Source organism: Molossus molossus, unplaced genomic scaffold (genome assembly GCF_014108415.1).
Source record: "Molossus molossus isolate mMolMol1 unplaced genomic scaffold, mMolMol1.p scaffold_m16_p_7, whole genome shotgun sequence".
NCBI lineage: Eukaryota > Metazoa > Chordata > Mammalia > Chiroptera > Molossidae > Molossus > Molossus molossus.
In genome coordinates, this window is record NW_023425401.1 from 101671872 (window position 1) to 101686485 (window position 14614).

Below are 14614 nucleotides of genomic sequence, written 5' to 3' on the forward strand. Positions count from 1 at the left end.
AAGAGGAACTCACATAAAGCAAATTTAAAGCTATTTCACTCCTGCAGAAAGCTGGAAAGCTGGAGAAGCACTGCCTTCTCTTTGTCTGGTTTCTTGCTGCCAAAGTAGTTACCCTACCTTTGACCTAATCCCCCATCTACCACCAGGCACTGGCAGTAGCTCACCACACTGCTATCACCGGGAACAAAGGCCACCAGGCAACATAAGGCACACAGTAGGTGGTTTTTAATACATAAAGAATAATTCCTTTCTGTGGCAATTTCTTCTTTATTAATAAATAGAACCTTTTATAATGTGTTCAATCATCTCCCAGATGGCTATGGGTTAAGGGGGTTTAGAACAACAATAAAACCTTAAAACAGTATAAATACAGTTATACCATTTAAAATACTAAAGAAAGTTAAAATTTCTATATAACTTTAAAAATGTTTTAATTCAGAGATACCTCTATTTTGTTCATTTTAAATTGCTGCCTGTCCTCTACTTAAGATGTAAAATGACGGACGACACAGATCTCACGGCAAACGCATCACCATGTCTCACAAGCCCTGCACTGATCAGATTACTGCCCCTTGTCCATTAGGCCAGCATTTCTCAAACTTTCATGGGTTTATTCTAACAGTCACCCATGCTGGTGCTGTTGGGCCAGGGTAGGCTTTTTACACTTGCTCTTGCCTGTCAGCAATACTCTTCCTCAGACCTGCGTGGCCATCTGACTTCTTCCCATTACTTAAGTGTCAGTTCACATGTCACCGCCTGAGGCTCGCTGACCACCCTAGCTAAAGTAGCTGGCCACCCCAATCCCCTTTATTCTATCTCTAGTATGTCTAGCTCCCTTTATAATGCTTATTATTTTCAATTATATTATTTTAACACACGTCTGTCTCCCATCCTTCCGACCTGAGCTAGGGTGGAAGCTACATGAGGGCAGAGACCTAAGTTTTGCTCACTCTGGTATCTTCTCTAGAGCCTGTAAGAGCATGGCCTCGGTAAACGCTCAGTAAACGCGTCAGCGAATAAATGAGGTACAGTCGTCCTACGTCTGCGCTGATGCTTGAAAGCTGAAGCACTGTCCCCTGCTGTCCCGGCACGGCAATAAGCACTGCTGACCCTGACAGTGCTAACGGAAGATGAGATAACGAGAACGGTCAGACTGTTCTCCTTCCAGTACCCTTTTAAAGAACTTTAAGGAACAACCAAGTCACTCTTTGTAATCATGAAACATAATACTTGCCTCTTCCCATGGACACATCTCTAATCTTCTGAGGACCTCCCTCGTGTGGAGCTCTAGGATGTCCAGGTTAGAAGGAGTTCGGACACTGTGATCTCGAAGTTTCCTCATCTTTCGTCGGGAATGGTATGGGGAAGTTGCTTCATTTGAGGATCGTGAAACTGGACACACAGTAGGAATTCCCTGAGATTTAACTGGCTTGCCGTTTTCCTCCTTTAAGAATTCAATTCAAAGTATTTTTATAACAAGGCTACATAAATACCTAAGTAATCAGCCATAAAAATATTTTAGGAAACAAAAACCATTCAATTTAATTATATAAGCAAAAAGACCAAATCATAAGATAAAGCTTTGCTGAGACCTTTATTTTCTTCTCTCCCTCACGTAATAATATACCGTGAACATATTTCCTGGATCTTCAATATCATTCTAAAGTCTGTGTAGTACTCCAGCATATACTTAGAGCATGATTTATTGACTTAGAAGTTACTGGTTAGGCTGCTTCCAATTCTTTCCTATGATGTACATTCTTTCACATACGTAGTTGCATAACTCAATAACTGCTTTCTAAAGCAAAGTCACCCACCTATGTCATTTTGAGAAATTAAAATTCTATAAGCATATCATGAAAAGTAGCAATCTCTGGATTGCTGATTCCAATCTCTGGAGGTAACCACTTGCAACTTTTTTAAAAATCGTAGTAACGTACATATAATTTTGTGCCACATAACGTATGTGGTAACAGATACATAATTTATCATTATAACCTTATCGGTGGCATTAAGTACATTTCACACTGTTGTCCAACCGTCACCACCACCTATCTCCAGAACTTTAAAATGTTCCCAAACTGAAACTCTGTACCCATTAAACAACAATTTCCCATTCCACCTTACCCCGGCCCTTGCAACCACCATTCTCTTCTCTGTCTCTATGAATTTGACTACTTTAGGAACCGCATATAAGTGGAACCACACAATATTTGTCCCTTTGTGACTGTTTTATTCCACTTAACATAATGTCTTCAAGGTTCAGCCATGTTGTGTGAAAATTTCCTTCTTTTATAGGGTGAATGATATTCCACTGTATATACAGGCCACATTCTGTTTACCCTTCTCCAGTGACAGACACTTGGGTTGCTCCCACTTTCTGACTGCTGTGAATACTGCTGTTATGAACATTCATCTGCTTATCAGCTTGAGTCTCTGCTTTCAACGCTTTGGGGTATATACCTAGTACCTGCGACTCCTGTAGCTGTTTTTGTTGTTAGGCTTTTTTCTTTCAGTTATTTGCCTCCAAATTTCTAAAAAACATGTTTATACTATTATTTCTTGTTTTTGTTATTTTACCTGTAGCTATACCACTGAATTCCTATTAGGTAAGATGAAATTTTAATCCTGGCATCCTCTCCTAAATGTACCATACTTCTCCTTCCTTCAACATTCAGTATTTATTTTTGTTTGTTTGTTTGTTTAAAAAATTACTTTCATTAGCTTCTTGCTCTTCTATAAACACTCAGTATTTAAATTGAACTCAGTAAAAATATTTATAACCCAGTGCCACATAACGCACTACTTTATTACATTTCCTTTCCTTTCCATCCTTTGCTCTTTCCCGAGTTTATAACTGCCTCACTTTCCCTCAGCTTGTTTTCTATGTACCTATCACTAAATAATCCCAAAATTCTCCACTGGAAGAATGCAAACATCCAAACACATTAGGTAATTACTCAAATTTATATTTTTCTTTGGAGACACCCCTCCTGGATAGGATGGCCAGATAAAGTATGAGACATCAGTTAAGTCTGGATTTCAGATAAACAACAAATATGGAGCCTTTCATTCTCCTGATCCACCCTGGACAGGTTGCCCTCTGGGCCTGCTCATGTCATCACTGACCTTTCCTGACCCGTTCCCAATCCACTACATAAAACTGCAACACCCACCACCTCAGGCTGTCACTCCCTGTCCTTTCTCCCTCCTTTATTTTTCTTCATAGCACTTGTCAATTCCTGATATCCTAAAATATGTACGGCCAGCCTCTTACTACTAAGGTCCATGGGCAGGACCTTTGTTCACTGCTCTGTGTCCAGCCTAGATGGTACAGAGCATGCAGCAGATACTCAGTACTTGTTGAAAGAATGAATTCCAGGGAACCTTCTTTTTTGGTTTATTCTTCTTTCTTGGAACAGCACATTCTCTTAGTTTTCTGAGAAAGGGCTCATAGCAGGTACGGTTTTTGAGAAATTGCCTATTTGACATCTTTATTTTACCATCATATTTGATCTATAGCTGGGCTGAATATAGATTGTATGCTGGCATCCCCCAACCCCAGGATGTTAAGGACTTTGCTCCACTGTCTTCTAGTTTGCAGTGTTATTATTCAGAAATTTTATATTACTCTGATTCCCAATTCTTTGTACATGACCCATACTATCTTCCCTAATGCTTTTTTGGGTGTACTTTGTTACATATATCATGTGTCTTGCCTTAGGTCTTCTTCACCCCCTGTACTGGGCATTTTGAAGGGCTATCAATCTGGGCAGATGAATCCTTGAATTTCAAAACTTCATTTGATTATTCCTCTGGTAATCTTGTTTTCTCTATTATCTCTTTCTAGAGCTCCTATTATTTTGATGATGACTGTATAAAATGACCTTCTAATTTTTCTGTCCTATTTGTCTTTTTTTTTTTTTTTTTTTAACTTTATGGGAGATTTTCCCAACTTTATCTTCCAACCATTCTACTAAATGTTGTTTCTATTCGTTTCTAACTTCCAAGAACTCTTGTTCTTTCTTCTTTGTTCCTTTGTTACACCCTCTAGTCCTTTTTTCATAGAACCAATATTTACTCTTTTCTCTCCTAAGGATATCAATTATATTTGGATTTTGGGCTGACGACTTATTTATTGATTGTTTCCTTTGAATACTTTTCCTTTTTCTGCTTTATTTTTGGTCTTTGTCTCAAAACTCTTCTCAGCTCTCTATGCATTTTAAAAAGGAAGCATTAAAGAGCTAATGGTTTCAATCAGTGGTGCTAAGAAAACTAGATAAATGTATGGGGGGAAATGTCCTGATTTATCTTAAGCAATACACAAAAATTTAAGACTGGCCATTTACCTAGTTGTAAAAGCTTTTGGAAAAAAGAAAAAAAAAAAAAAAGTATTTTCAATACCTAGAGAACAAAGATTTCTTACAGAGGACACCAAATAACAGTAACTATAAAATGAAAAGTAAAAGAACTAACTATAAACTTCTTCAAAATTAGAAGTTTCTGCTCATGAAAAGATACCATTAAATGAAAAGATAAGCCACAGCCTGTGGGTAAATATTAGTTATTTTATATATACATACATATATATATATATATATATATATATATATATATGCATGCCAGATGACAAAGAACTTGTGTCCAGAATATATAATGCCCTCCTACAAATCAATAATAAAACAACATAATTTTTAAATGGACAAAAACTTCTTAAGAGAAAATATACAAATGCCAGCACACACAAAGGTGCTCATCAGTAATCTTCAGGAAAATGGAAGCTAATACCACAATGAAATAATATTTCATACTCAACAGAATAGCAAAAATTAAGAAGAAAACACCAAATATTGGTGAGGATACAAAATAGCTACAATGCCTACACATTAGTGGTGAGAGTGTAAAAGGGACAACCACTCTGGAAAACTGGCAGGTTCTCACAAAGTTTAAATTTACTTACCCTATGGCTCAACTCTATTCCCAGGTATTCATCCAAGAAAAATAAAACTTATATTTAACACAAAAGACATATAAGAATGTTCATAACAGTTTTATTCATAATGGTCAAATCTGCATATAACACAAACAGCCACCAACAGAAGAAGGACAGACAAAGCGTGGCATACTCATCAGTGGTATAGCACCCAGCAATAAAAAAAGAACTGACACACACAACAGCATGCATGAATCTCAAAAGCATAATGTGAATGAAAGAAGCCAGACACCAAAACAGTACAAACCATATGAGTGCCTGTATCTGAAATTCAAGAACAGACTAATCTATGATAACAACAGAGGCCAGAACAGGGGTGTGGCAGTCAAAGATTGACTAGAAAGGGGCAAGAGTGGACTTTCTGAGGTGATATAAATGATTTCTATCTCGACTAAAGTATTGGTTAACAGGTGTATACATCCGTCAAAACTCAAATTGTTTCCTACGATTGTACATTTCATTGTATATATATAAAAAAAAAGCCAATTGGGAACTCTGTGAGTGGGGCTTTGTTAACTAGTGGGTTTCACCAGTTGTTAGTATCAACAGATCTACTTCTTGGGCTGGGAAGGGTTTTAGGAGCCAAGTGGAATCAGCGGCATTCACTACTATCACTTAATCCTCTGGTTTCAGTATGGCACCCATCTCCCCGCGGGCTCAGTGTTCCACTGTCCACACTCAAATTCAACCTCTCAAACAATTAAACCTTTAGCTTTCTGCATGTATTAAGGCAGGAATTTGGAGATCAATTCATTTGTTAAGTAGACCTTCAATCAATCCTGTTTCAACCCTACCTCCACTATCAAATTCAGAGGGTCCTTCAAATAACTCTAGGATTTTTGAAGATTCAGGACAAATAAGACCTGCTCCTGGTCTTCCCCCACTGCCCACATAGGTTTTAGTTCTCGGTCTGCTAAGTCAGTTAGCACTGGTACTTTTCCATTCCAGCTTCCAAAATTTCGTTGGAATCTTCATCTCTACTCTTCTCTTTGTCTTCGGAGATATCTTTTTTTATTCTTTTACTATCATGTTGGTCCCAAGAGGTGACAGTGGTAAGCACATATGTTTAATCTATCAAGTTTAACTGAAATCCTCTTTTTTATTTTATTAAAGTAAAACTGCTAGGTCAAGGAATATGCCATTTAGAAAGCATAAACTAATTTATACTCCTACCATCAGGGATAGACTATGGAATTTTATTTTTGTCAATTTAATAAATGATCATATGAAATCATAAATTATTTGGCAAAATGTAATTGAATACTTTTTCACATATTGAAGACTATTTTTCATATTTATTGGTCATTCTTTAGTGAAATACCTGTATATTTTCTTTTTTTGGGGGGGGGGGTATGTGCCCCTAGCAGGAACCAAACCCAGGACTCTCTGGTCCGCAGGCCGATGCTCCAACCGCTGAGCCAAACCAGCCAGGGCTGTATATTTTATTTGCACATTTTTCTAAAGGCCATCTTGCTATCCTTCAATTAAAAAAATACTATGGCCCTGACCAGTTTGGCTCAGCAGTTAGAGCATCAGCCTGCGGTCTGGAGAGACCCGGGTTTGGTTCCCGCTAAGGGCATGTACCTCGGTTGCAGTTTGTCCCCGGCCCTGGTTGGGTCATGTGGGTGGCAACCACTCAATGTGTCCCTTTCACGTTGATGTTTCTCTCTCTGTCTCTTCCTCTCTCTCCCTCCCACTCTATCTGAACAAAAAAATGAAAAAAATGTCCTCAGGTGAGAATAAAAAAAAAAAATACTATGTTGACTATTTTAGTCCAATTATTCTTTCAGGTACATTTCATTATTTGAAATTTATAATATTAATTTGAAGTTGATATATTTTAGAAATAACACTCCCATTTATTCAACTATTTTTACTTCCGATAGTAAAGATTTATAGTTTTTCATATAGACCCTCACCTTTCTCATTAAGTTTATTCTTAGGGTTGTTATCATCTACTATGAGATTTATATACTTATACATCTACATATGTAAGATTATATATGTGACTTTTGATTAAAAATCTATGCAATTACTATTGCTCTTTATAATTAAAAAAATTCGAATGTATCTGAACATATTGAGAATTACATGAACTATCCTATCCAAGGATGTTAAACCCACCACTTTAATTTCTTAGATGTGTGCTGCTTTCCATTCCCCAAACACAGACCTAATCTCAGCTGTTAAACGCCCATTAGCCTCCATTCCTCCACTAACTTTCCTTTCAGTTCAAGCCAGACACTAACAGAACCACCTTCTTGAATAATTATTTTAATTAAAACCTCCTTTCTTTAATACCTAAAACACCTCCTAACTGATCATTTAAAACACCTAATTTCAGATTTTGTGGGCTTTTATCAGAGGGTATTTGCCTAACCAACTTGTTCCAGTATTTCCAATCAAGTGGATCTCCTTGCCCCCACCCCATTAACACAGTGTCTTTCCAACACAGCTTCCCCTAGCTCTCTACTCACTCACCATACATTTCCTCTCTTTTTCTAATTACTAAAGAAGCATTCATCTCTGCATAACTGAAACAAACTGGATCTGAAAGTTCTGTTTATTCTGTATTTTTAATTTTTTTGGAGTAACCTGGAACTAGTTCCTTATTACTTCATTATGATATAACCCTCTAAATTTCCCTCTAGGACTCTAAGAACCTAGGAACATGAGACTGTTTCTAAGACTTGGCTCTTTCTATTTTTTTTCTAAGTGCATAAGAGCTTTCTGATGTGTGTAGTGCGGTGGAAGATCTATCTGCTTCTCAATGCAGATAATAACCAAGAACTTAGATGACAGTTTCTACTCTTACCTCTATTGCTCGAATTACTTTAGAAAGTTCTTTAATAAGATGTCCAGGTCTAACATTGTCTGGAATTTCAAAGGCATGTTCGGATACAAGCTGTATTTGGATTAACAAAGACAAAACAACCAAAGTTACTTACACTTTAACATGTAAAACAACTAATTTATTAAACCAATTTTGGGGTTCTCCAAATTTTATAGGCACAGTTAAATACTAATAAGCCAGGTCTCAGAGTTCATGTAATTGGTGTGATACCTTCTAAGGAGATCCTCATTAACATAAAATCCTTTTAGAATGAGTTAAAGATGGACTTATCTCACAGTGAATTTTGCTTTATATTGAGTAGTAACCTTGTACTCTAAACCTCACAGCCAACTCTACGTCTAACTACTGCTATCCTTAGTAAAGGAATAATTAAAACTAACATTTAATGCATAACACATAAGGACTGCAGGGGCACCGGAGGCGCTGAGCTCACCCTAGGCCACGGCACAAGAAAGGCGCTATGCAAGCACCGGGGAAGGACACACCCATTCCAAATGGAGATCCAGATGACCTCTTGGATGACGTCCTGGGCACATTTTAGTGAGGACGGAAGCTCCTGACCTCCTCTTCTTGCATTTCTACATTAAGTCTGGCAGAGAGAAGAGCATGGGCTTCACAGTCCCGGAGACCGAGACTTAAGTCCTAGCTCCGCCAGTTCTCTTGGCAAGTTATTCGAACTCCTTGAACCTCAGCCTCCACACGCAAATGGGGATGACAAGCACCCAGACCTCATTGAGTCGCTTTGAGGATTAAATTAGTTTATGGATATAAAGGCTAAGCATAGTGGTGAGCACACTATGACAGTGTAGTTATTTATTATTATTCTATATCTACATGTTCATTTCTTAGTCAATACCCTAGATATACTTAAATTACTTTCTTTTCCAACTGAAAGAAATACTGAGGTACTTTACTCTCCTAGAAACATAAACCAGTGCATTTGCATATACTGTAGAATAAAATACAGGTTGTATTTAAAATTGAAAGCATGATTTCTAGTCCCTCTACTGCAGCTACTTGTGCCACACAGTTTGAGGACTCTATTCTCCTGACCTTACCATAAAAAATAACAATTACTTCACCAAAGAAAACAGCTTACCTCTTTCTTCATCCACAATTTTAAAGCAGTATGCAGGGCTTTCACGCCCTGTACTAGGTAAGTTTGAGGCTGGAAACCATCTTCTCTCAGTTCTGTGGTGATGAAAGAGGAGGGGAAGGAGTTTAGTGCTTTGAAGATAACTGGATTAACTTTAGATTTCTGAGTAACAGTTGCATAACTTCCAAATTAATAGAAAGGATAAAAGTGAATAAATAGTCCTGGCCAGTTTGTTTCAACAGTTAGAGCATCAGCCAGTGGACCAATGAGTCACGGGTTTAATTCCAGTCAAAGGCATGTACCTCAGTTGCGGTTCATCCCCAGCCCTGGTCAGGGTCTTGCAGGAGGCAACCAGTCAATGTGTTTCTCTCACATTGATGTTTCTCTCTCTGTCCCTGTCTCTCCCTCTCTCTCACTCTATCTGAAGATAAACAGAAAAATATCCTCTGGTGAGGATTTAAAAAAAAAAGAATAATTGACTGAAAAAGCAAGAAAGGAAAAAAAAAACAATTTCATTAAATGTCATTGTACTAAATGCTCAAGTTAAAAAAAAAGTTCACAAATACAATGCTGAGTAAAAGACAGGTCACAAACGAATGTCAGTATGAAACTTTTCATATGATGCCTAAAAACGGACAAAATTAAACTATTTTAATTTGTGACATAGGTGATAAACAGAAGAAAAGGATGACCATGAAAGTCAGGATCGTGGTTCTCTCAAAGGGAAGGAGGGTGCAATGGGAAAAATAAGGAGCATGACTAGGGCACTGACAAAGCTGTTTCTGCTCACTTTGCGTACAGGTGTCCTAAGAGACAGCTTATAATTCTTTAAACTGTACAAGAGTATATGTGTACGCTGTGTGTGATCCCTACACTTGACTGTGGGCATGAAATACTTCACTATTGTAAAATACACACACACACACACACACACACACACACACACACACACACCCCTCTTGGTTTTTTAACCAAATTGATTATTTAAACCTCATTAAACATACATGAGATGTGGTCTACAACTAAGGCAAGTTGAAGCAAAAATGAAAGATTTCACTTTTTCCCTGGGGCTAATTTACTTACTGTTTTACTTTACTGACACTAAATTCAGTTAAGAATTTCATACAACCCACCCTCATTTAACCCATCATATAAGCCTATTAACAGTCTGAGAGATGGCCACAGTGGAAAGTTAAAAGATCAGGGATGAAAGGACAATATAAGGTGGGGTAAAAAGACCACCATTCCTGACTCCAGGATGAATACCCAGGATGATGGCACTGGGATAATGGTCCTTTGGCTCTATCCTCAGTGGGATTGACACACTAGGATTGCCAGGTATTCTCCCTCTACTGATCTGGCTGATTAAATAAAAACACTTTAAAACCTGACCTGCAAATATCCTTTTACAATCATCTTTTTCTTTTCTTTAATGTATAGGGTATGTTTTCAACCAGACCTCAATAGTTTTCAATTCTCAATGGCTAAATCATTCTAAGACTGAGCAATTTGCTGCTTGTGGCTGCAAGAAGAGAAAGATTTTGCCTTTCAGATAAATTCCTAATTTGTTCTATAAAGTTGATAGATGCCCCAGACATTAGGGGAAAGTATCACCTGAGGAGTGTGTGTGCATATGTGCTGCTAAGAAAAGAAAAGATGGTAAAAATACTCTGAACTTACTGAGTATTGAATTGCCAATCTCTAATCTGGAGGCTGCAGTCACTGGGTTTTATTTCCAGAAAACAAGAATATCTGTAAGTGTTTAAATACTTGTAAACACTTTTATAAGTAGTTAAAAGTGTTCCTATTTCTCTAGGCTTCTACTTGGATGGGAGACTATGAACTTTAATGTCTAGAATTTTACTGGAAACTATAGATGGCAACTCTATGGTCCATTGTGACATTCCTGCAGCCATGAAAACACTGAATGAGTCAGGGACTAGGATAAGGATGTATTTCTAGAGCAGAGACTGGTATTGTGCAGACAGCACCTGTTCTTCCCCATCCATGGGCTCCTTCCTCCATCAGACACCTGCATCAAAAAGACTTCTCCCTCTACACTGTGCGGCAGGTGTGGGATGGGGTTATTATTCTTTTCTCCTAGAGACAGTGAGCCCTTTTTTTTTTTTTAGCAAAGAAACCATAAATGAGTTTTATTTAGTTCTGTGCATGCTATCCTGTGAAGTAAGTTATTGGTTGTTTCTTTTCATCTTTTCTTCTTGTGTAACTTTTAAATGGAAAAAGAAATATGTTTAGAATAGACTTTACTGTTTATATCTGTTTCTTCTGGGAGTTAATTATAATAGTAGCACTATTTGCAAATGGACTGGAGAAGTTAGACAACACAAAATCAGGTAACTGTATTCTCAAGGGTACGAATGCATGAAAAGCAAAAAAAAAGGATTAAAGGAAAAGTGATATTCAATTTCCAACTTGACTGATCAAAGGTTATTAAACCAAAAGATAAAACACCAAATCTGAAATTCCACCAAAAAAACGGTAGCTTTCAAGTTTAAATAAAGAAATAACAACTCTGCCCTGGCCGGTTTGGCTCAGCGGTTAGAGCATTGGCCCGTGGACCAGAGAGTCCCGGGTTCGGTTCCCGCTAAGAGCACGTACCTCAGTTGTAGTTAGTCCCCAACTCAGTTGGGGTCCTGTGGGTGGCAACTGTGTCTCTCTCACATCGATGTTTCTCTCTCTCTTCCTCCCTCTCTCCCTCCCACTCTATCTCAACATAAATGCAAAAATGTCCTCGGGTGAGGATTTAAAAAAAAAAAAGAAAGAACAACTCTGCCCCTTTCAACCCCTCCACAACAAAAAACCCAAACAAACCTTTTTCTTCAACTACAGACCATAGCTTGACATTTCAGTTTTGTGCTAACAAGACTGGCCAGCACAATGGGCATAAAGAGTAATGGCACAGGTACTACCTGATTCTCTCAGGACATGAAGCGTATGCCCTTGAGTTTTAAAAGCAAATATTTGGGAACACATGTTACATAACAGTCTCTTCGCTCAAACTGAACTTTTGCAAGTGAGGCACTTTTACGTGCCCGACAGTGTGTGCAGGCCACCGAAGGCCCTGGTGAAATGCACATTTTCAACATTACTTGTTTAGACGCAGCTCTTCATATATGTTTTTTAAGGTTATGAACTAGAGATTCTAATTTGCTAAAAAGGTTCTTGACGGGAGAAATCATGATTTAAAAAAACAAAATAGGGGCAATCAGCAACACCATGCCACAAACAGGTCTCTCTATCAGTGACTTTTAGTAAATTTACAAACATCATGCATCACATCACACAACAAGATGAACAGATTACTAATTACCTTTCAGGGTTTCCAGCAAGTTTTTGGCTACAAACCAACATATGGCTTCAAAGAAAGGGAATTTGAAAAGATCTGGTGTTTTCAGCCTTTTTTCCATCTCATAACACCTGAATAAATATGATTTGAAGAAATTTAATATTAACACTTACTTCAAAGTTAAATGAAGGCAACCATCTTAAGAAAAATAAAATAAGCAGGCAGTGACATGTAACAACAATCAAGTACTGTATATTAATACAACATTTGGATAAGACTTAATTGTGATCTTATCCAGGTCTGACTTTAACAAATTTGACACTATTCTGAAGAATTACATGGGCCTTCAAAAAGATCATACCTTAGGATTTTTATCCTAGTCTTACTGGAAAGAATGTAACAAGGGTTCCACTAAAGTAAATTAGACAATATGTTAACAAGTCAACTCCATGTGTTGGACAACACTACAACACCCGATCAGGCTTTCTTTAGTTTCTATTAAGCATTCAAGCTCAAGACCATACTTGGCGCTGGTCAGGGGGAAGAGACAGGAACCACAGCTTGCCACAGTGATCATCTTCTGTGGGAGTCCTTGCAATAGTCCACAGAGCCAGGAGACACCTTTCCTCCAGGGACAACTCAGGTATAAAGAAACAAGATTCAGCTCTGACTGGTTTGACTCCGTGGTTAGAGCATCAGCCTAAGGACCGAAGGGTCTGGGGTTTGATTCCCAGTCAAGGGCATGTAATTGGCTTGCAGATTTGATCCCCAGCCCTGGTCGGGGTCGTGCAGGAGACAACCAATCAATGTGTCTGTGTCTCTCTCACATGGATGTTTCTCTCTCTCTCTCTGTGTGTGTGTTTGTGTGTGTGTGTGTGTGTGTGTGTGTGTGTGTCTCCCTCCCTTCCACTCTCTCTAAATATTAATGGAAAAATATCCTCGGGTGAGGACTAACAACAAAAAACAAGATTCACGCCTGGCAGTGTGGGAGCTATCCTGGCTTACAGCTTCATGCCTGGTACTCCCTATAATGACTCCACAGATGCATAGCATCCAGGGTTCTCCTGGGCAAGCCAAGCTCCAACAGTCACCACACTCAGGAAAGCCCAAATACATGGCTTCCTACTAGGTACTCGTCCTCCCAGTCCTGATGTGGTTTATCAACTAGGACTCATTTCACCATAAGCAGTGCTGCCTAATAACATTCTCCTCTCATTAGGCTACCAGGGGCACAGAGTTAGCTGAAGGTCAAACTCTGACACAGAAAGGAAAAGAGCTGTTAATCATTTCCCCATAGTAAAATTAAAGGAGGTGTGCCCTGGCTGGTGTGGGTCAGTTGGTTGAGTATCATCCCCTGCACTGAATGGTTGCTGGTTCGATTCCCAGTCAGGGCACATGTCCAGGCTGTGGGCTTGGTCCCCAGTATGGGGTGTGCAGGAGGCAGTCAACTGATGTTTCGATCTCACATTGATGTTTCACTCGCTCTCCTTCTAAAAATTAATTAAAGTATTTTTTAAAACATAAAAAAGGTGTTCTGATAGCCACCTGAGCTTAGGGTTCTTATCCCCAACACCATATGTCATTCCTGAGCCTGACTGGATTTACTTCATTTCCCTCATTGTAAAAACAGCCCAAGGAGAGACAGCCCATGCATTTCTATAAAATTCTGAAATCTGAGATGTTTAGTCTCAAACTGAATAAATTATTATTTTTTTATTTTAGATTTTAAATGCATCAAAATGTCCCCCTGACAAAATTTTAAGACAATACTTCTGTTAAAAGTTCCTATTCTTTTTTTTCAATCTTCACCCGAGGACATTTTTCCATATTTTGTTCAGATAAAGTGGGAGGGGGAGAGAGAGAGAGAAACATCGATGTGAAAGGGACACGTCAAGTGGCTGCCACCCGCACGACCCACCCAGGGCCGGGGACAAACTGTAACTGAGGTACGTACCCTTACCGGGAACCGAACCCGGGTCTCTCTGGACCGCAGGCCGACGCTCTAACCGCTGAGCCAAACCGGCCAGGGCTAAAAGTTCCTATTCTTAATAATTTTTCAGGGACTATTTCCATGAGATCTCAATTAAAATATGTTGTTGAATTTAGCTTTTTGAAACTTTGAAACAATGTCCTATTTAATAAATACTGATGTCACAAACCTGAGCTGCATGCCAATATTAAGGTTGTGCAGAAAGTTCCCCCCAAAAGCCATACAGTCCTGAGAAGTGAGCACAGCATGAATCCACCCTGAAATGGTTAAACGTATATAAATCAGTGATTTCTCAATATTTAAACCAAACAAATGCTATGTCTACCTGTGAAATAAGAAACTCAAAACATCAACATCAGTTTACTTTATAATAT

At 38.5% G+C, this 14614-nt stretch overlaps 1 protein-coding gene across 2 annotated transcripts in view; it reads right to left on the reverse strand.

Moving 5' to 3' along the window:
• Positions 1-14614, reverse strand: part of KDM7A (lysine demethylase 7A) — a 76719-nt gene that overhangs the window by 15210 nt on the left and 46895 nt on the right. For both annotated transcript variants that reach the window (XM_036247138.1, XM_036247139.1), the window contains exons 8-12: positions 14410-14497; positions 12275-12381; positions 8947-9038; positions 7809-7898; positions 1235-1444 (exon numbers count right to left, since the gene is read on the reverse strand). In XM_036247138.1, the coding sequence (XP_036103031.1) occupies positions 1235-1444; positions 7809-7898; positions 8947-9038; positions 12275-12381; positions 14410-14497 (587 nt within the window). The remainder of the gene's footprint in view (positions 1-1234; positions 1445-7808; positions 7899-8946; positions 9039-12274; positions 12382-14409; positions 14498-14614) is intronic.